Source organism: Barbus barbus, assembly GCF_936440315.1.
Source record: "Barbus barbus genome assembly, chromosome: 35".
In the NCBI taxonomy this organism is placed as follows: Eukaryota; Metazoa; Chordata; class Actinopteri; order Cypriniformes; family Cyprinidae; genus Barbus; species Barbus barbus.
Genome location: NC_136763.1, coordinates 11,481,252 through 11,502,907, shown reverse-complemented (window position 1 = coordinate 11,502,907; position 21,656 = coordinate 11,481,252). Strand labels below are relative to the sequence as shown.

The following is a 21,656-nucleotide window of genomic DNA, read 5'->3' as shown; positions in this document are numbered from 1 at the left end:
AGCTAATTTACCATGGGTCCCTTTGGGAATGTCTGATATATTATTAGTATTTGATGTATAAGGAAAAAAAGCTGTGTTGGTAAAATTATTATTAGAAACTTTACCATTTTGAACATAAATTACATTTTCATACCTCAGAGGTTTTAAAAACATTCTGTGCTTTTTGAATGTAAGTTGCTAACATATTGCTACAGAAGAATCATTGTTATTTTAGCATTATGTAATACTATAGTATTCACTCATATTTGAATTTTAGCTTAATTGTTAGTATCTCCGGTTTACTATTTTGTACTCTTAAATTCAAAATCATTATAAAAAAAAAAAAAAGGGGGAAATCCTGAGGGAATCCATGGCATAAAAATGCTTCTTCTCTTGTGCTTCCTTGTTTGAAATCCCACTAAATATAGTACATGTTCTATTTCACACTTTTCAATAGTTTTTGGCTCTTTGAATTACCGTTGGCATAAACGACTAAAATTCCTTGTTACGGTTAAAGATGGTTTTGATGAGGAAGCTGCAGGGTTCTTGTTAGCCTTCGTCAGACTCATGCTGTGTGTGCAGATGAATCGTATGATCCCATGGGAGCAGATGGAACTGATCAGAGCAAAGCTCTCAGGGTCCATGTTTTATTCTGCTCTGCCTCCATATCGGAGTCAGAGAGCCGACGATACGTCTCCAGTGGGCTTGTCTAATATCCGGCAGATTCTTCTACAGGAAAAATAGCCTCTGGATGGCCCATCAAAAGAATAAAAATGTAGATTCACAGAGAAAAACTTGGCATGCAGGAAAGAGCTTTTCAAGTGAAATGGATCCTGATTTGCATCTTATTTTAAACATCCTCACACGTCCCACCTCCTTTGTGTTCGCATCATTCCCTTTTCATTAAGGACGCACAGCTCTTGTTCATAACATTACTTCCTTTATTATTTCCACCCCTTTATTTAATTGAATGTATCATCCTTCCTTTTGATGACTTTAACCAGAGCCAGCAATATCTCCCTTTCAGCACGGCTACATCGAGGGACAGCCTGACAGAACGGGCTTATTTCCAGCATCGTTTGTCTCTATGCTCGCTGAATGAAGCCAGCCAACGGAGCTGAAATCATAGCATGGTCTACTGCCAAAGCACCCTGGGAAATGAGGGGCTTGAAGTCTACCCACAGAACCATCGGTAATGAAGAATCAGCACAACAAAGCAGCACTCACAGGCCCAACTGCAGCGCCAAGAGAGATGGAACATGTTGTGCTGTGAGCTAAACTTCTCATAGTTTGCAGTTGTTCAGGCCCCTCACATATGAGAATCATGCCCTCTGATCCATCCACAGACCAGCCTCTACCAAAATCTACCATCATGTACTCTCCTAAAAATGCTTCAAAAGCACACACAGTGTGAACTGCATGTTACATTGAACTGTACTCAAATGTGAGGAATCATAAATGTCAGATCATAGGTTTGCATTACGAAAATGTAGTGCAGAGATTGTGTTGCTATTCAAGGAATAGAGAACAGCTTTAAAGCACAATCTTCTGCGACAGGGTAAAAAATTAATTATGGATATTGTGTGTTTGTGTGAACAGCGCAAAAACACATCCGGGTCATATTTTGCCTACATTTTAAAGGAAAAAAGAGGGGTTTTTTAATACCAAGAGTTTTTGCTTTGTGACTTTTTTTAACATTTAAACACATTTTCCCCAAAATTCTTAGTTTTTCATAAATTCTATTCTAATTTTGAATTCTTATTTCCATTACTGTATTAAATACTGTAAACAGTATTTTTTATGTAAAAGCTGGGAAAATACCATAACACTGGTATACAAGTATAAATACTATAAAATGTCTTTTTTTTTGCATTAAAGTAATTAGAATGAGATTTTTTCACATTACAGCAACAATTTGGGAAGAAAAGCGCTTTAAAAATAAACACAAAATTAAATTGATATAAGTTGTAATAAAACTTTAACGGTCCTAAAACATTTCTTTCTGATAAACATTTTTTAATGGAACAGGAGATTGAGATCACCCATTTATTGTTCAATTATTTCTGTAACTTCAGACGAAAAATCACTGAATAAATGGCTAAGTAAGTGGTTTATTGAAAACAGACCACAGATTAATCACAGGTTCACACAAAACATCATAGAACATAGAAGCTTACAAAGATGTGCACACACCATGCAATTTGGCCATTACAATGCAATCAAACCATCACATTCAGCTGGACAGTCTGTGAACATGGACTGACTCCTTAAAGTGCTTCGAGAGCAGAGAACTACTTGTGGCAGAAGACATTTTTGCTAATCATGTCACACCCAAGGAATATTAAATCTGCGGTCACATTGTTTGAGAATATGACAAGTAAACAAAACCATAAAAACTCATCTGGCCACAGTTTTTTTTTACATAACTGCTCAATATCTTGGACTCCTAAATAATTCCAGGTGGAAAAAATATTCAATTATAATTGGTGAGCTGTTTCTCTACTTGCATTAGAGGAGCTTATATATACACCGTCATGTATTAAAAGTTGAACTTGTGGTTTTAGCTCTTCCTTTTATTTGTTGAAGAACCTGAATGGAAAACTAGGGTATTGTGAGATATTTATGTATTGTGTATCTCATTAAAAAATAGGCTTGTATGTTTTTCTGTATCTTTTTATTTATGCAACGATATCAATTTTTTTTTTTTTATTCTTAAACTGTGACTTTAATTAATTTATTTTTTATTATTGTTTATGCTTTGGTTCTATTTCTAAATAGATTGTTAAAACACACTTTCATGTCAGTTTCTTTTTGGATTTTGTCCAAACGATAATTCTCCAAAGATGATTTACTGCTTCGCGTGTTCAGAATATCTGTGACTGTTCTCCATGCAAACTCTGTAAACTGATAAAGCCACTGATTGGCATGAAGCAAAGAATCCAAAGCTAAAATACATTTGAGAACAGAAGTCACTGAACCCCCCCCCCCCAGCAGCTTGAAAACACTTGGCAACAAACAATGAAATTACAGCTCAAGTTTCAACTTTTGTCACAGTCTTTAAAACAGTTCACAATAATGCAAACTGGAAAAGGGGAAAAAAACACCACAGAACATCTACCACTAGTCATTTCAACTATAAAAATACAGAGATCAATTGTAATTCAGGAAAAAAAAAGATAATGAATAAAAGATGTATGAAAATACAGCATGTGCTCTATCCACAACTGCAAATCACAAGGCAGGTTGTTGTATGAGTGCCACTGAGAACACTCTAGGGACGGCTTTGGTCTAAAGGTATATAATGATATTAAACATGTAACACACAACAACACAATCTCAACTACAATCTAGGATGTGTTTTCACAGCTCCTTGTGACAAATACATCTTCCAGCATGTGGTTTGGCTATATTTAGCTGATTTCAGTATGGTTAAATAACGGCATGTGTGATGGCTTGAACGATGTCAGTGCATCTCTGTAATTGTCTGAGGTGAAATCTAAAACAACATTTGTGTATGTCATCATACACTATTCAAACTCGTTTCTGACTTTTAAAAATGTGTGTATTGTTTATTTGACATTTTGAAACATTATAATCCCCAAACTTGTCATCTGAAAAGCTCTAATGCACTGCAGGTTGAAGTTAAAAGTTAACATGAAATTTAAACTGAACTTATGTACTATGTATAAAAATTTGTGTCATCAGTTTCTCACCCTCATGTCGTTCCAAACCTGCATGATTTTAAAAATATATTTAAAATGCTGTAGTCAGCATTTGAAGTGGATCAAAACCTTTCATCAAAGTTGTCCTAAGACAAGAACGCATTTTGGTTTTAGGTTTTAGGACAACTTTGATGAAAGGTTTTGATCTACTTCAAATGTTGACTAGTGTATATATTTGGAAAAAAAAAACTTTTTTTGTCCATGAAATGAAAGTCAATGGGGTCCAATATTGTTTGAACCCCATGTTCCCCAATGTGAAGAAAAAAAGTTATTTTTGGGTGAACTATCCTTTTAATACTGAGCTTATTTTGCATGATTTATCATTACATGCAATTTCAAAGAAAATTGTCTGTTTTCATAAGCTTTCATCAAAATTTAACAACTTGCTTGGCCTCCATAAAACTCGCCAACCAAAACATCAGATGGTCCAATCTGGTATTTAACACCCACTTTTGATGAACCAATCAATTACCAATAGATAAAATCAAGCCCCGCCCCATCTCATCTAATATTCTGTTGCTGGGTTGCGAATTCTGCTTCATGTTGACTTTAAGGCTTTAACACCCTGAAAACTACTGATGATCAACATCTTTCTTGCAGTGTGGACAGCTTTGTTGACTCTAGTAGGAAACTAGTTTTTGCACATTTGCAGTACAGACATTGTGTGAGGCTAGTCAGAACAGTTGCAGTAAGAAAGAATATATAAGGAGGCTCAGATCAAGCCGTTTTGCTTACTGTTTGTCATCTTCAAAGTTTCAATGCCCGGAAGGAAGGCAATCATCCATCTTTTCTTCAGGCACAAAGCACATGAAAGAACTGGAGAAGTTCATTTGGTTTTAGGACTACAGCTTGATGTCTGTGGGTTTGGTTCAGTGCAGTTCACAGTGGTCAATTAATGGTAGGGTGGATCACAGCATCTCTTTGGCTTCCATACAGCTGCTGCATGTCCTGGCTTGAGCAGTACTGAGTCAGTGAGGGCCACAATTACAGGCTCATCTGTACAGTTTGATTTTGCCCTCTTTGCTGAGCCTCTGAATGATCTCAGTCTCAAAATCTGCACTGTGGACGCCCGTCTTTCGAAAAGCACCGGAATATCTGTTGTACTCCCAGTAGTGGTGCCAGTTTCCTTGCTTGTCTGCTCCATATCCAAACACTGACACCTGTTGGGATAGAACATTGTAAGTGAGAATAGTCTGGTGAGGCAGAAATTGTTATTTTGGCTGTAAATACAAGTACAAACCTCATCACAGCGATGCAGAGCAAATATAATGGCTACGATCCCAGTGGAAGGATACCTTCCATGACGCTCTGTCCATTTGTCATGCGTGTATTTAAAGAAGGCTGGATTTACAACCATCACCTGGACAGCACACACGGTAGGATGAGTTAGGTTTAACAGATGGATGCATTTATGGATTTACAAGCTTTAGCGTGATTAACACTCACCTTGTCTTTGTCAGCTTCTACACGATTTTTCACTCTCATGTACGTCCTGTTTGGGATATACAAACGGTTTTAGCAAAGAGTGAGGAAAATGATTTTTAGAGTGATTTTACTTGTAATCTGTTGTGCATTTTTTAGAAAGATTATGACATACATTTTGATTTCTCCTGTGGAAAGGGCACTGGACAACCACTGCATGTCTTTCAGTTTGAAGGGAAGAAGGACAAGATGGACACCAGGTCTCAGATCGATCGCACTCTCTGGGTACATGAAGTGGTGGGTGGTTCGGTTACCAACATCCTCTTCAAATGCCACAGTTACGGCCTTATTCATTCTGTGGGACATTCCAGTTCAAATGCATTAACTCCTGCACTTATTGGTTACGTTACTCAAGAAAAAAAATTGTCCATACAGTGAAAGTCAAAGGGGTCCAAGGTTGTTTTGGACTCCTTTGACTTTCAATGTCTAGACAAAAAGATATCTTTCAAATATCTATCCAAATATGTTTTTTTTTGGCAGAACCTGATTTTACCAAGCGCGAGATGTTCCTGGATCAACATCTTTGTTGACCCTGGAACTACATTGTGATTAACCAATAAGATTTGAAGAACAAGTTTATAGTTTTTGTGAAGTTTAGGCTTACAATCAGTGTTTGGTGCTTGTACATCAGAGCCATTCATCTATCATTTCCTCTGATATTAGGGATTACTCATGGTTAAGGTGTAGGGATATGGTCAAAACTAAATTTTTGGATTAAAATGTTGTTCCAGGGTCAACAAAATATGTTGACCTAGGAACACATCTAACTCAGCAAAATCAGGACGACCAATTTAATTGATGAATTGTCTTTTTATAAGTTTAAACCAGACACAAAGAGTAGAAAACAGACCTAATAACAAGTGAGTGGGAATCTATCAAGGCTCCATATTTGGACTTCAACAGATTCCCCGAGTTTCCAACAACTGCACACTTCCGGCACTGGTTCTGCTGTGGCATTTCATTCTCAGTTGGAGGTGAAATGATCTTAAACATCTTCTGGGTGATGTCCTTGATCATTCCATCAGATGCCTGCAAAGACTATACAAAACAATATGATAAGTACAACTTATAACCTTACAACTTACAAAGCTAACCACCAAATTTCAAGCTACTAATCTTTACATCTTTAAGGTTAAAAGGGAAGAAGTTTTTGCTATCCCAACTATTCCAATCTTATTGTATATGCGGAAAATAGAAGAGTTGGGAGGAAAATAATCCATTTTACAATGTATTGCAATTCTCAATTGATTCCAAGCGTAGTTTTTTCTCTTCATACATGTGATGGCACTTGTGTGCACTAGAGACAGCCGTTTTTGCTTTATCACACAAAATCGAATAAGTATATAAACTTGCATAAAGTTTCATGGTTGAAGCTAAATACAAGGCCAAATCACAGGCTTAACTAACTTAACTAAGTAAAACCATAACTTAAAAATGAGTAAATGAGTAAAAATACACAAAGCTGACATTCAAAGTCAGTAAACTAATTCATTTATATTAAAAAATAATTATAAATACTTAGAAATACCTAGAAAATACTGCCCAACGTTTCTTATGTGCCATGTGAAAATTCAAATCTCTTGAAGTACTCTTATGTCAAGCTTATCCGAGTACGCTCCCATAGCCTGAAAGCCTTTAATTAGGCTAAATTAAACCTTACTGAAACACATGGCACTTGTGCCCTTGTTCCCTAGGGAGAATTACTTTTTCGTTTAAGGAAACCAGATAATGACTGCCGCTCTGAGGATCCACCGCCATTGCACTAATGATGTTTGGCAAACAGATATGATGGTAGTAAGTGAACTTGAGATGGTCTGGAATGAACACACCAGCTGTTGTCTTTCCCTGATGTGTCCATGTGCCAGAGAGGGGAAATGATATCTAGCTACAATGATACGACTTCAGAGGCATGCCTGAGAATCCCAAGAGCTATTCGGTCTCTCTGAGAGGCCAATGGCTGTCTAGAGACTAACAAATGAATCTAGGAACAAATCCAACATTAACTGTCCAACTCATTGCAGAAATTGGAAAACTAAATGTACATAAATCTACATCAGTGGTGTGCAGTGATGTTCTGAAATGAGGAGGCAAGGCCCTCAGTTTTGTTTGTTTTTTTAATCAAAAGTGAATTCATGTCCCAGTTACTTTGTCTTGGTTAAATATACTTACCCTATCAAAAAAAAATAGAAGAAAAAAACAATTAAATTCTTAGAATTTTTACATGAACCGTGTACAAAAAGTTTATAGCTATACAAAACAGCTCATTTTACTGCTTGATATTGCAAATTGGTGTGTCTTACCATATTATTTTAATGTATTTTCTTAATTATGAACATACTGGTTTGAGTTGTTATTCTTCTCGTTATTTCCCTATAGAGTCTAATAAACCGGAAGTCTTGCCCATAGGCTTACTTCTGCATTGAAGAATAATTCATTTACTTATATTTTCTCAAATTTAAGACTAAAACGATTAACAAAGAGCATGATTGTTTATGAGTAGGTTATGCAGTAATTTAGTCCGTTCTATCATTGCTCAGTTCCCTAGTCGGTGGAGATATAGGCCAGCTGCCACATCACTACCATTTTGCTGAGATAATGGATGTGAAAAAACCCCAAAAAAGCTTCATAATAACTACGGATATTATAAATCAGGATGTGGTCTAATAGTAGTTAGCCACAGCACTGCAATTTCTTTCATTGTGTGTTACAGTGTTATTCAAAATGCAAACTACCTATTTTCTAAATGTAAGTTATTGCTCGTATTGTGAAGTATTCATCCATTTGTAACAATGGAATGTACATCACCATTTGGATTTGGAATAAATTATCTGTCGCTACTTCACATATATAAAAATAAAAAAAATATTGCCATACTGCAGTAGCCAAAGATACTCCATTATGTAAGTTTATGTATTGGATTATAATAATGTGTTTGAATTATCTTCATTTGGGGGCAAACATTGAGATGAATGTGAATTATTTGATTAATTATCCAGCATATCATACAATTAATTTAATTTGAATTAAAACATTTCTGGCAGCCTTAAACTAACTAAACCCAGAACTTTAACCATCAATATGCCACTTACCAGCCACCACTTCAGAGAAAGTGGATCTATGTCATCATCCCTGCCGATGAGGTAAGGTTGCTGTTTATGATCATAGCGTTGGTCAAACCACTTCGACACACCCTTGTCTGCTATACAGGATGGACAGCTACAGGAATGACCTCGTCTTGGCTCTTTGCCAACCGTCTGTAACCGTGTCTGGTTCTTCATTGGTATCCTGAAATCGTGATGAGTGGGTAAATCTTTGATGGGCACAACACTGGCCCTCTGAATGGTGTGAGCAGCTATCATTAAAAACAAAATGCCACCTAGCAAAGCGCCTAAGTACAGTTTTCTTCTCAACATCATGGTTAAGGCAGACTAAACCTCGGGGTGGATTTTCCAGAAAAGATTTAAAGGAACCACCACAGTAACAGGAATTCACTTCTGTCTTGGCTTGTTCCTGCCAAATGGATTGTAGGTTTTATGGTCTATGAGGAGTTGCTTTACAAAATAAAATGGCCTCCGAGGTGGAAAATGACAGGATTGTCCATTATGGCCTTGTTCTATCGGTCCATCCTGTCATGATTTTGCAAAGCCAAAGCACAAGGCCTCACAGTGGAACATGCTAAAAAGCGACAGACATGCTGTTTCTCAGTGTTCAGTTTAGTGAAGGAAATGAGTCAGAGGCAAAGCAGCTTCACTTCCTGTCTGTACAGTTGTAAGCGTCTCTGCTCATATTTCATTCTGCCTTTATCCTAAAGTAGCACCCACTGCTGCCAAAGCTCCTCATTCCTGTAAAATACAGAAGAACATCAACATTTAGAAAGCTTTTTTTTATCTGATTTATAAATGAACTGCTTCACCTTTCAAAACTGGTCCAAATAGTTCACTCACAAACAGTGCTGGGTAGATTTCTTCCAAATTGTAGTAGTCCATTACTAATTACAGATTACACAATGAAAACTGTAGTTAGTAACGTCATCTAGGTTACTCAATTTAGGTAATGTATTCTGACTACTTTTTTTTATTAAACTTGTTTTAAACTTACCATTAAACATGCAATATGGAAAATATATTCCTTGAAATATTTATTTATTTATTTCTGTCTTTGTGAATATACTCAAAGCTGAATGGTATGACACACAGTAGGATTTTTAGAAAAGAAAATTTAAAAGAGGAAAAAGAATAATTAGGGAGAATCAATAAATTATAAATAATATACTGCCATTGTGTAAATAATATATAATCCATAAAAAGTAACTGTAATCTGATTAGGAGCAATTTAAAATGCAATATACCCTAAATACAAGTACTTCATTTTTGGACATGTAGCTTCATTTTCAGTTACTACCCAGCCCTGATTACAAAACGTATTTTGTTACTAGAGTTTAGCTAGATTTAAGTGAATAACAGTTTAAAGTTAAGTCACTTCCTCACATGAAGCCGTATTAACTACTTTGAAGGCGTTTTTGGATCTTTTTTGAAGCTAGTCCACATTTCTCGTAACTGCATGGAACAAAAGTATTTTTTCCTTCTAATTGTGTTCCACAGAAGAAATTAAATCATATGAGTTTTGAAGTACATGAGGGGTGAGTAAACAATGACAGAATTTCCACTTTTATGTGAATCATCCTATTAAAGTCAACTTACGAAACTCACTCTTTGAGTAAGTGCTAAATGAAAGAATCATTAAGCTTCACAATCCTGTTTTCACCTTCAGTCATGACGAACTGATGTAAGAGGAAGTCTGTCGAATAACACTTTACAATACGGGTGCACAAATATGCATTAAATAATGCTTAACTAATGCACAGATAATCATGAGTTACTGTATAACTCATGATGAACTAAACCGTTTATTAATGATTACTGCATCAGCAACTACTGAACATTCGATATGATTCAAAGATTAAGTAATCAATAAATTGTTATTAGTTTAATGTGTCATAATGTATTAATTACCTAATAACTTATTTTATTAACTAATGAAGTTCATTCATATGTCAATTACCACATTCATGGTTCAGTTCTTCATGAGTTATACATTAACTCATTATTATCTGTGTATTTGTTAAGCATGAATGAATGCATATTAGTGCCACCGTATTGTAAAGTGTTACCTCAAAAATATATCGCTAATATAAGACAAGAGGCAGAAATGCCTCTGGTACGTAGGGAGCCTGCGTATTGTGACGTTCTTTTACAGATAACAGTGATTTTCACAATTTGAAAATCGAGCAAATGTCAATGTCTTGATACCCTGCCAAGTTACCATGGATCAACACTCCTGCCTAATCTAGCTTTGCATGGTCAAAGTACAGATGGAACCACCACAATGAAAACCTGCTGTGTGTTTTATAGTTGAATTCATTCATTTGAATACCAATGTCAATTGGGACTCTCATACTGCTGAAACTACATGCTCCTCTGTGAGTGCCAAACTAGTCCGATTTGACTGCTCATGTGCCATTTTCTCAGCAAAAGGGACCCCTTTTCACAGGAGTTCTGCCCAAACTTTCTGTGTGAGCCTTGAGGTATGCACTGGGTTTGGAAGGCAACCACACTTCAAGCAAACAGTAGTTGATAAATGACATAACCTTTCAGAACTATCAGGGCTGTGAATACAATCTCAGGATTTGGAAAGGACCAAATGTAATGACAATGGAGGTTGCTAACTGGCATATTGCCAGATTCCGTATATTTATGGGAGAAATAGTTTCAGATTGTCGGACCACTTGAGGATCGGCCAAATAACAGAGGAGAAAACGGGGAACCCTGACGAGTACTTCGATGTATAAAGAATGGGTTAGGGTGAACAGCACCTGTGAGAACAGTGGCTGCTGGATTGGCATACAGAACTTTTATCATATTTATGAAACTCGATCCTAGACCCAGATGCTGTAGAACCGGCCATAAATAGTTCCATTCTGGTCAAAAGCTTTCACCGCATCTAGAGATAATACTGCGCAAGGAGAGGACAAACTATTCTTTGAATTAATAATATGATATAACCTGCGTAAGTTATCCGAAGCTGAGCGAGATTTAATGAATCCTGTTTGGTCATGATGAACTAGCCTATTCATAAATTTCTCTAGACAAGATAGTACTTTAGCATATAATTTAACATCAGTCCCTATCAAAGAATGTGGCCGGTAACTAGAACAGGAAGTCGGATCTTTATCTTTTTTTAACAAGAGAGAAATAACAGCTATATTAATGGATGGGTGAAATGAGCCTTGAGTAACTGAAAAATGTATCATATCTAACATGAGGGGGCCTAAATCCGACCAAAAAGTAGTATACAATTGGATTGGAATGCCATCTATGCCTGGGGATTTCCCCTTGTTCATAGATCGAATTGCTGACTCCAGCTCCTGAAGAGAGATCAGTCCAGCCAGGTATTCCCAATCTGAATCTGACAGCCTAGGCAAATCAAGTCAGGGTCACCATCAGCAGAAGTATAGAGGTTAGAGTAAAAAGAGTGAAAGGCAATATTAATGTCTTTTGCCCCGGATCTCAGTAATGAATTGAGTTCGGAGTGTATTGTCTGAGAAACAACGCTGATTATCTCTAGTCAGATTCTGGAGCTGTGATTCCAGTTCAACTATCTTTATGTGTTGGTTTTTCTGAAGGAAAGAGGCATATGAAATTGAGTTATTCCTTATAAATCCTTTAACTACATTCCAAAGTGTTCGAGGATCATCCACTGAACCTTGGTTAATTTCAATAAACTCAGCAAATTTATTTCTGAATTGACTGCAAAAATTTTCATCCTGTAACAATTTAGGGTTAAATCACCATCTAGTGGCACGAGATGGTCGAGGGATCAAAGATAATCTGCACAAATTTCCATCATGATCTGACAAAGATAAGGAACAGATATCGGCATCACGAACAGCTGAAGATAAAGAAGTAGAAATGAAAATATAGTCAATTATATAGAATAGGATTTATGAGTAGCAGAAAAGAAAGTGAAAGACTTAGCAGAAGGGTTTAATAAACGCCAACTGTCCACCAACGAGGATGAGGTTACACATTGCTGAAGTTTGTCAGAACACAAAGCTTGAGACTGTGATTCCTTTGGTCCAGATCTATCTAGGATATGCGGCATTACAGAATTCATATCTTCACCCAATACAATTTCAGAATCTGAAAACTTCAAGAGATAGGTTGACAAAACAGAGAAAAAAGTAGGGTCAAGAGTACAAGCGGCATAAACTGAGAGAAATACAATATTCTCCACTATTGTTTTTATACCATCTGTATCACAACCTTTCTCTAAAATAGTAATATTTAAAGTCATCCGGACCAATATTAGGACACCCTTGGTTTTAGTATCCAAAGATGAGTGAGATACCACTTCATAAAACTTATTACACCTGCATATATCCTCCTCTTTCAAATGGGATTCTTGAACTAACACTATATCAATCTTTCTTCTTCGCAAAAAATCCAGAAAACCTGTACGTTTGTGAGGGCCATTTAGCCCATTAATATTACACTCAGTCATAGGTATCAAACAGAATTATTGCATAATAAGACAAAATACTGCAAAAGTCAGACTGAGGCATCCCCTGGAAGCCACTCATTTAACCACTCAAATTAAATAAACATTCTCCTGTGTTACCAAACATAAACAGTGTCCGAGGTTTTCCATTCCGTTATTATTTCCTACACCAACGAACACCAGAATAGAAAAAAATAGTAATTACGAAACAGCAATCAAAACTGCTGAGGTGCTGAGAAACCTTGCTCTAAAAGATTTGCCTTGGATACCAGCCAAAGCTTTTTAACTTGCAGAGGCATGAGAGGCTTGTTTTGCTCAAAGCATGTTAAAGAGTCAGGCCATGTTAACACTACAGTGTGAGTTTCAAGTGAGGTGTGGAGTGGACTGCTAAGGCAGAGGGGCTTTTGGGGTCTCACATTTCCAGTGAAGTCTGTCTTGCAGTTGTGAGGATGCATGTGGTGTGGTTCCCTCAACAAGGGAAGGAAAAAACCCAAGCCCACCATCCCCCACAATAGTACTGTAAGCATAGCACACTTATCAACCTCTCTGATAGCTAGAATATTTTTCAGAATGCAAAACAAGAGTGTCTCTCATTTCCTTTTTCCTTAGCCAACTCACGTGGTAACTCTAAAACTGATCTTAAGAAAGTGGAATAGCCACACTGTAAAGCATTAGGTGTACACAATACAACCGCACTGCTTTTATTTTCAAGGCAACAGCTTTGTTTCCTGATAATGAAACAACTTAAAATCAGTTCGAAACAGTTTCAGTTTATTTCTGTAAACTTATAAAAACAACAAAACGTTGCTTTCGTAAAATAATGAAAAGCAGGACACGCTTTCTGGGATCTCTGAAGCTGGAGCGCGTCAGAAAAAGAACCGAAACTCAGCGTACGGCTGTCACGATTCAGCTGGTGTGCCCTGGTTGGCCACCAGATGTCACTGTCTTTGTCTGAGCACATGGGTTTGTTGTGGTTTGTGCCATGTGTTTCCCCGATCTATTGTCTAACCCCGCCCTCTTGTTATCTCGTTAATTGTTTAGTGAATTCACCTGTTCCTGCTCGTTTGTGTCCCTATTTATGTTCCTGGTGTTTGCAGTTCTGTTCGGTCACGTTGTTACATGTTGTGTACGGTCAGTCGTGTGTGTTTGCTGATTCCTGTTTTTGCCATGCTTTGTTTTCCCCCTCGGGGTAGTTTGTTTCTGTTTTGTTCCTGTTATAATTAAACTATCTTCATTTCCCTGCGCTTGAGTTCTCGCCTCTTCTCTCTGTTCGTATCATGACAGAACGTGACCGACATCAGAGAACTCAGCGGGGAATGGATTCTTCCCATCCTCCAGCCCCTAACGTGAGGAACCCTTCCTTTTTACGGATCCTCCAGGTCAGGACGCTGCACTCTCTCCGTCAGAGGGGCACTGACGTCAGGATGTTTGCCTGGACGTTTTGCGAGGCAGCAGAGGGTTTGGGATACAACGAGGCGGCTCTCAAGGACTTCTTTAACTTTGCCCTTGATGAGCCCCTCGATGAGGAGTGGATGAGGGAGCTAGACCGCTTGACTTTTGGGGAATTGGTGGAGTTTTTGTCGCTTCTCCAAGCGGCGGTGCCCGCTCACAGCGCTCCCGAGGCGGCGGTGCCCGCTCACAGCGCTCCCGAGGCGGCGGTGCCCGCTCACAGCGCTCCCGAGGCGGCGGTGCCCGCTCACAGCGCTCCCGAGGCGGCGGTGCCCGCTCACAGCGCTCCCGAGGCGGCGGTGCCCGCTCACAGCGCTCCCGAGGCGGCGGTGCCCGCTCACAGCGCTCCCGAGGCGGCGATGCCCGCTCACAGCGCTCCCGAGGCGGCGGTGCCCGCTCACAGCGTTCCCGAAGCGGCGGTGCCCGCTCTCAATTCACCAGAGGTGGCCGAGGATGCCGCAGCGGCGCCCCGCTCCCGGAGACGGAGGAAGAGGCGGAGGAAGGCCTTCTCCGTCCCACAAGGCCAGGAGGCTACCCAGGAGCTCACTGCTGGCCAGGAGGTCGGGCCAGAGCCACCCGTGCTCCTCGCCCTGCCGGCGCCACCCGTGCTCCTCGCCCTGCCGGCGCCACCCAAGCGCCTTGCCCTGCCGGCGCCACCTAGACTCTTTGCCCTGCCGGCGCCACCCAAGCGCCTTGCCCTGCCGGCGCCACCCAGACTCCTTGCCCTGCCGGCGCCACCCGAGCTCCTCGCCTTGCCGGCTCTACCCGAACTTCTCGCCCTGCAGGCTCCACTCGAGCTCCTTACCCTGCCAGAGGCCGTTCCTGAACTCACTGTCTGCCCTGTCACGGCCACAGAGACCGTTCCTGAACTCACTGTCTGCCCTGTCACGGCCACAGAGACCGTTCCTGAGCTCACTGTCTGCCCTGTCACGGCCACAGAGGCCGTTTCTGAACTCACTGTCTGCCCTGTCACGGCCACAGAGACCGTTCCTGAGCTCACTGTCTGCCCTGTCACGGCCACAGAGACCGTTCCTGAGCTCACTGTCTGCCCTGTTACGGCCACAGAGGCCGTTTCTGAACTGACTGTCTGCCCTGTCACGGCCACAGAGGCCGTTCTTAGACTCACTGCCTGGCTTGTCCCTCCGGCCCCACCCAGGCCGTGCGCTGGGGTTCCTGTTGGGCCGGAAACCCCCTGGTCCGTCCCTCCGGATCCGTCCTGGTCTCCTGCTCGGCCTTGGTCTGAGGGCCCCCTGCCTCTGCACGGGCCTGGCCCACCATCCCTCCCCCTGATCTGCCTCTATCCCTCCTCCCTCCTTGACATTTGTTTTTGTGTTTCTCAGGTGGAGCATCTGGAAGCTGCTCCTTTGATGGGGGGTAGTGTCACGATTCAGCTGGTGTGCCCTGGTTGGCCACCAGATGTCACTGTCTTTGTCTGAGCACATGGGTTTGTTGTGGTTTGTGCCATGTGTTTCCCCGATCTATTGTCTAACCCCGCCCTCTTGTTATCTCGTTAATTGTTTAGTGAATTCACCTGTTCCTGCTCGTTTGTGTCCCTATTTATGTTCCTGGTGTTTGCAGTTCTGTTCGGTCACGTTGTTACATGTTGTGTACGGTCAGTCGTGTGTGTTTGCTGATTCCTGTTTTTGCCATGCTTTGTTTTCCCCCTCGGGGTAGTTTGTTTCTGTTTTGTTCCTGTTATAATTAAACTATCTTCATTTCCCTGCGCTTGAGTTCTCGCCTCTTCTCTCTGTTCGTATCATGACAACGGCTGCCTCACAGACATGTGAAATAAGCTATATCTATAGAAAGTTTAAATAAATAATTAAAATCTCAATTTTTCCCAACACATTCATAATCATTAGGTGACTTTTTTTTTTGTCACGTACGTAACGCATGTGTATTCTATTTTCCTCATCGTTTATAGACTGATACTTTATTGACGTCTGGACTCTATTTTGAGCGGTTAAGAAAAATATAAAGAGATGGTTCAATATAGCTATTAGTAAAGAATACATTCTATGAGAATGTTTGTTTCAGGAATTGACTGCGAATGTCACAGCCATAATCTTTGAAATGCTTGATTTTTTGTTCAAAATTGTGATGGTAGTTTTTGAAACACTGCAAAAAAAATGCACAGTTTTTTTCAGTTAATGTTCATTAGCTACTGGTATAATTATGTGCTCCACATTTTCATTGTATGATTGTAAAGTTCCATTTATAAAGAAATATCAAATATATTGGGCAGAACCTAGTTAAGTGTATTGGTCCGGCCCTCTGCAACTGCCCAAATTTCTCATGTGGCCCCTTAGGAAAATTAATTGCCCACCCCTGCTGTAAAGTATATTTTTCCAATATAAAACTTTGTAAAATTGCTACTGTAAAAACCTGTTACACAGGTATGTTACCTTGCTGTATGCAGCAAAAATATTATTTAAATTGACAAAACATACTTCCAATACTTTTATAAATTAATGCGTTTTACTGTATTGTTTAAGGAGTACATTTCCTGTACATTTTAATAAGTAAAAATATGGATTACTTTAAACCAATATACTTTCACAAAATATTGTAAAACTAAGTTATATGTTGTATTTTAATCCCCAATACATCACATAATACAATACATAATTTGCTATATATATGCACTTTATAATTTAATTATATATAATTTATGAACTGTAAATTATACAGTGACCAAAATGCTTGGTTTTATAGTAAAGTTCCATAGCTTGCCAGCTTTGTACAGCAAATATATCTTTACAGTGTAACCACACAGCTGTGCCAAGTCTAAAACAGAAAGTCTATGACAGAAAAACGCTAGTAAAAACTGAAACAAATGACAAATTATTCATGAAAAGAAGCTGTCAAGAAAGTTGTAAAACAGCACAGGTTTTCCATTGTGTTTGTTGTTACAGCTTTCTTCAATAACCATGTTTGGGGGAGTCGACGTTACTATGGCACGTTTTTGACAGCTGCAACCAACACAAAATGTAACTGATACAAACCTAGACAGATCTCTAGTCCAGTATTTTAAATTATCTCCAACCAGCTATGTGTGTATTTGGGAAGAATTAGGAAAATGTTTCGTAGTAGCTTTTTCGTAAACGTCTTGTGGTAAGAAACAGAACTTGAACCGACTTTACTACAACCCTTCATTCACACACAAGCTACACTAGAAGTAATACGTGATTAAATTATAACTTGTCTAGAGGAAAACCATTTATTCTAAACCACTGGTCGCATTTAGTCATTCATGGGTTGTGTGTCAAAACCTCGTAAGCTACTTCCTAGCAGCATTTTTGACCATAACATGGCGCAAGTGGTCGACCACTTGAAGGCCGATTTACTTGCGTGCCAAAAAGCTAAATAGGGATCTCATAAAGTTGAGACACAGCCATGGTTTACATCTAAATGAAAAGTTGCAAGTATCTTTTCCTTTTAAAACTTCCGCACACAATTTCAATGATCTCTAATTTAGGAAGGTAACAGTGTAAGTTTAAAAAACATGGTTAAGTTATCAAAGACTCAAACTGTTTCTATCCTATGGAGCAAATTTTGTGCCAATATTCATCAAACAAATCCAGTGTTTTGCAAATAAACAATCTGCTTTGCAAAGAAAAACTTGACTTTCAAACAAACGCAAAGTGATTTTCAAATACAAAACTCTATTTGAGAGAAAATGCAGAGGTATGGACAAATATATATATTGTGTGCTACAACTGTGAGACTCATTTGCCTTTTTATGAGGAAACTTGGCTTGATTTTCTCACAAATGCCTGTTGGCAGATTTTCTCACAAATGCGTGCAGGCTGATTTTCTCACATGTGCAATTGAGCAACTTTCTTTTCCAAAAACAGCAGATGGCGCTGTCGGTCAATTTACGCTAGTCTCCCGAGACCCGAAACACCTCTTTACCTTTTCAGACCAATATGAGTAGGGAACAGGTGAGTTTCTATCTTACTATATCTATAATTAACCATTTAGATGTTTTCACAAAGCGACCCTACTACAATGTCAGTGAAATTCACAACAAGTGAATCGCGGGATATAGAATATACATATATATTGATACAATTGTTCAACATTCAAAACAATGCAGGGGCATAACAATATATCGTGTCACAATATATTGTAATACTAAAATGCAAATGTATAGTGGATAACGACAATATTGTGCACCAAAAATGAAAGCATTTTGAATTTTATTTTTACGTTAGGTCAAGTAAGATTTATTGTCTTTCTGCTATATGTGTTGAAACATAGCCTACAGTGAAGAGAAATGTTGTAGGCTACCTCTGCAGTAAAAGTTTAAACAAGTATAAAACTACACATAGATAACCTACTGAAAGGAGTAGGCTAAACTAATTATACAAATAGGCTACTATAATCAAACTAGTTCAAGTTCAGGTGAGCTTTATTGTGATTCAGCTATATAAATGTACCAAAATATAATCTAAACATTAATATCCCTTACGAAAATCAACCATGGTTTTACTAAATAAATACCATGGTGTTTGTAGTAAAGCTGCCTATATTGAAATGGTAACCTGCAAAAAAACATGGTTACCACACTTTTACAATAGTAAAACCAACTTTAATTTTCATAAGGAATATCATAGTTTATTATCATATTTATGTTTATATATAGTATAGTAATATACATCCCTTGTACAACATTTAAAACTAAAAGTGGCCTGTAAGGAGATATTTCATTTCAACCAATATACCAGCAGGTTTTAGTCTGACAATAGCCTGTTTGGAAAAATCCAACTAAAATTATGTAGCTTTTTATATATGGCCGAGCAACATTTTAACTTATGAAGTTAAGAATAAAAGGCTACCGTCAGGAATTATATTAGTGGCTCTTTAAAATGCAAACGTTCGTCATCTGAGTCACTCCTAGAAGAGTCCTCGCTGTCCAGAGTGTGTCTTCACCCGTGTAGCACGCTGTTCATTAAACCACTGTTTATTAAAATGCTGAATTTAGTATTTTATCAGCGTGAACTGGATCTTTCTCCCCAATTGACAGGACAAGAGTGACACCAGAAGATAAATATTCATCATTTTGCTTAGCTAAAAAATACGTAATTACTTTAGACAAATGATTGCACAGTTACATCATTTAAAAAAAAAAAAAGTTTTAGATATTGCACTAAATAATGTGATTTGTTTTCATTTGTTTTATTAATAATTAATGACCTCTTGGGTGATATTACTATATCTGATACTAAATTAAATTGTCTAAGCTTTCATTTTTGGTACACAATATTTTTGCTATCCATTATATACATTATACATTACATTGCGTCACAATATAGTTATACCCCTCCATTGTTTTGAATGTTGAACAATTCTATCAATATATATGTATATTCTATATCCCGCGATTCACTTGTTGTGAATTTCACTGACATTGTAGTAGGGTCGCTTTGTGAAAACATCTAAATGGCTAATTATAGATATAGCAAGACAGAAACTACTCATATTGGTCTGAAAATGTAAAGAGGTGTTTCGGGTCTCGGGAGACTAGCGTAAATTGTCCGACAGCGCCATCTGCTGTTTTTGTTAAAGAAAGTTGCTCAATTGCACATGTGAGAAAATCAGCCTGCACGCATTTGTGAGAAAATCAGCCTGCACGCATTTGTGAGAAAATCAGCCTGCATGCATTTGTGAGAAAATCAAGCCAAGTTTCCTCATAAAAAGGCAAATGAGTCTCACAGTTGTAACACCCTACATTTCACTGCTGGTTATACCCTGTATAATTGTGTATGTGACAAATAAAAACTCTTGAATCTCTTGAAACACAATACATATATTTGTCCATACCTGTGCATTTTCTCTCAAATAGAGTTTTGTATTTGAAAATCACTTTGCGTTTGTTTGAAGTTTTTGAGTTTTTCTTTGCTAAGCAGATTGTGTTTATTTGCAAAATACTGGATTTGTTTGATGAATACTGGCACAAAATTCGCTCCATACCGTTTCCTCTAGAAGTTCAGCTCAAGTTTTATCTTTTAGGTGGTAGCTAGATCATCGTGTTCAACTCGAAATAAACCTAGTAACTACAACCTGTTGTTTAGTAGTAAAAGGGAATGGTTAGCATTGCATTAGCTAGAAGTGTGGGTTAAAAAACGAAGTAGAGCAAAAGAAAGAACATAACTTTGAGGCGGCAGCTCAACTCCGTTAACTCATTTGAGACCGCTTGCTCTCATCAGATTCTCTCGTATTCATTCAGTTCGATTTGTTAAAGTTGAAACGGGTTTAGTATAAGATCGAATATAAAGCGGGATAAGTTATAGGCTACTTACCCACCTTGTTCTCAGCTCGAGTGTGGGAGACTAACACACAGTAGTCTACTCCGTATTGCACTGAGGAGAAATGATGTCAAGCTTTACGTCCTGCGTCTACTCGCTGTGTGGTGTGTGTGTGTGTGTGTGTGTGTAATTTCCTACCTAACTGCTCGACAAAAACTATATAATTAAATCAACGTAACTGTTAATAATAATATCTCTCAATTTCTCAGCATCAGTTTGTGTGTGCTGTTATGTAAGTTTTGTTTTAAATGTCACTTTTACTCGTTAAGAAATGAACAGCATTTAAAAAATATATATTAAAACGGTATGCATTCACATAATATGAGGATTCAAGTCATATTAGTCTTCTAGAAAAAGCTGTTTGAATCTCTACAGCTGCTGTTTCCATGTTTATATCACATGACCAGCTGTTTCCTGCAACAGACTTTCTACTAGGCTACTAATAACAGGGTGCTAATTAAAATCATAGTCAATAACTAAGACCGAAACCCCTTTGTTAGAAGGTGATAATTTGCTTTAAAACATGAGTTAGTGAAGTTTGATTTAAGCCCTATACAGCACCTCGTAAACAAAACAGAGCTGTGTTGTGTCCTGAACACAAGATATTCTGTTGAGACTAAATCTAAATCATATCTATAGATGTGAGTGCTATAAGATGGAGAAAACACTGAGGGACTTTGCTGTTCAGTTCTAGTAGCAAAAAATGACATACAAAACCACTAGGAATTAATAAGAAAAATTTTAAAAATTTAAAATTTATGTAGCCTAGCTTTCAGCATATTTTCTATTTAAAATCAATGTCCAAACAATATGTAAGGCCTTATATGTTGTTTCATATGTGTTATTCTCAAGATACATTCCCTGCATGCATTGTTGCACACTGTAACATGCGCAGGGCTTGTGCAAAGGGAGCTACGGGAAATGTTTAGATCAAATATGAGAGATACACATTATCTACACATTTGGCATCCGCCCTTTGTCTGGTTTGTGTGGTTCTCTGATAGCTGTCCATTGCTTAGTCAATGCAGCAGTTCCCTAACAGGCCATTGAGGTTGTTGGGAGTGCAGTGTTTACTCAAAATGAATTAGCTTGACATTAATTGACATGATAAAGCAGTGCAGCTTCCATGGTAGCTGGACAGAAGACTAGATCTTTG

The 21,656-nt window shown here is 38.4% G+C and overlaps 2 protein-coding genes across 6 annotated transcripts in view; one reads left to right on the top strand and one right to left on the bottom strand.

The window, feature by feature from the left end:
* Positions 1–2,763, top strand: part of LOC306855056 (arf-GAP with SH3 domain, ANK repeat and PH domain-containing protein 1-like) — a 36,539-nt gene extending 33,776 nt beyond the window's left edge. For both annotated transcript variants that reach the window (XM_079393474.1, XM_079393475.1), the window contains exon 28: positions 1,007–2,763. In XM_079393474.1, coding sequence (XP_079249600.1) covers positions 1,007–1,081 — 75 coding nt within the window. In that variant the 3' untranslated portion in view covers positions 1,082–2,763. The remainder of the gene's footprint in view (positions 1–1,006) is intronic.
* On the bottom strand, positions 2,076–20,614 carry LOC306855057 (CMP-N-acetylneuraminate-beta-galactosamide-alpha-2,3-sialyltransferase 2-like). 4 transcript variants are annotated; one of them, XM_079393478.1, is made up of 8 exons: positions 20,499–20,528; positions 9,097–9,171; positions 8,273–9,025; positions 6,034–6,221; positions 5,299–5,478; positions 5,148–5,193; positions 4,942–5,061; positions 2,694–4,861 (listed from the first exon to the last, which is right to left on the bottom strand). In XM_079393478.1, exons 3-8 carry the CDS (start codon positions 8,597–8,599, stop codon positions 4,694–4,696), a joined length of 1,029 nt encoding a protein of 342 aa, XP_079249604.1. In that variant the 5' UTR covers positions 8,600–9,025; positions 9,097–9,171; positions 20,499–20,528; the 3' UTR covers positions 2,694–4,693. The 4 variants fall into 4 exon arrangements, 3 of the variants coding, with proteins under 3 accessions (XP_079249602.1, XP_079249604.1, XP_079249603.1); XM_079393476.1 differs by lacking the exon at positions 9,097–9,171 and having other exon boundaries at positions 2,076–4,861; positions 20,499–20,614; XM_079393477.1 differs by lacking the exon at positions 9,097–9,171 and having other exon boundaries at positions 20,495–20,600.
* Positions 20,615–21,656: the final 1,042 nt, after the last annotated feature.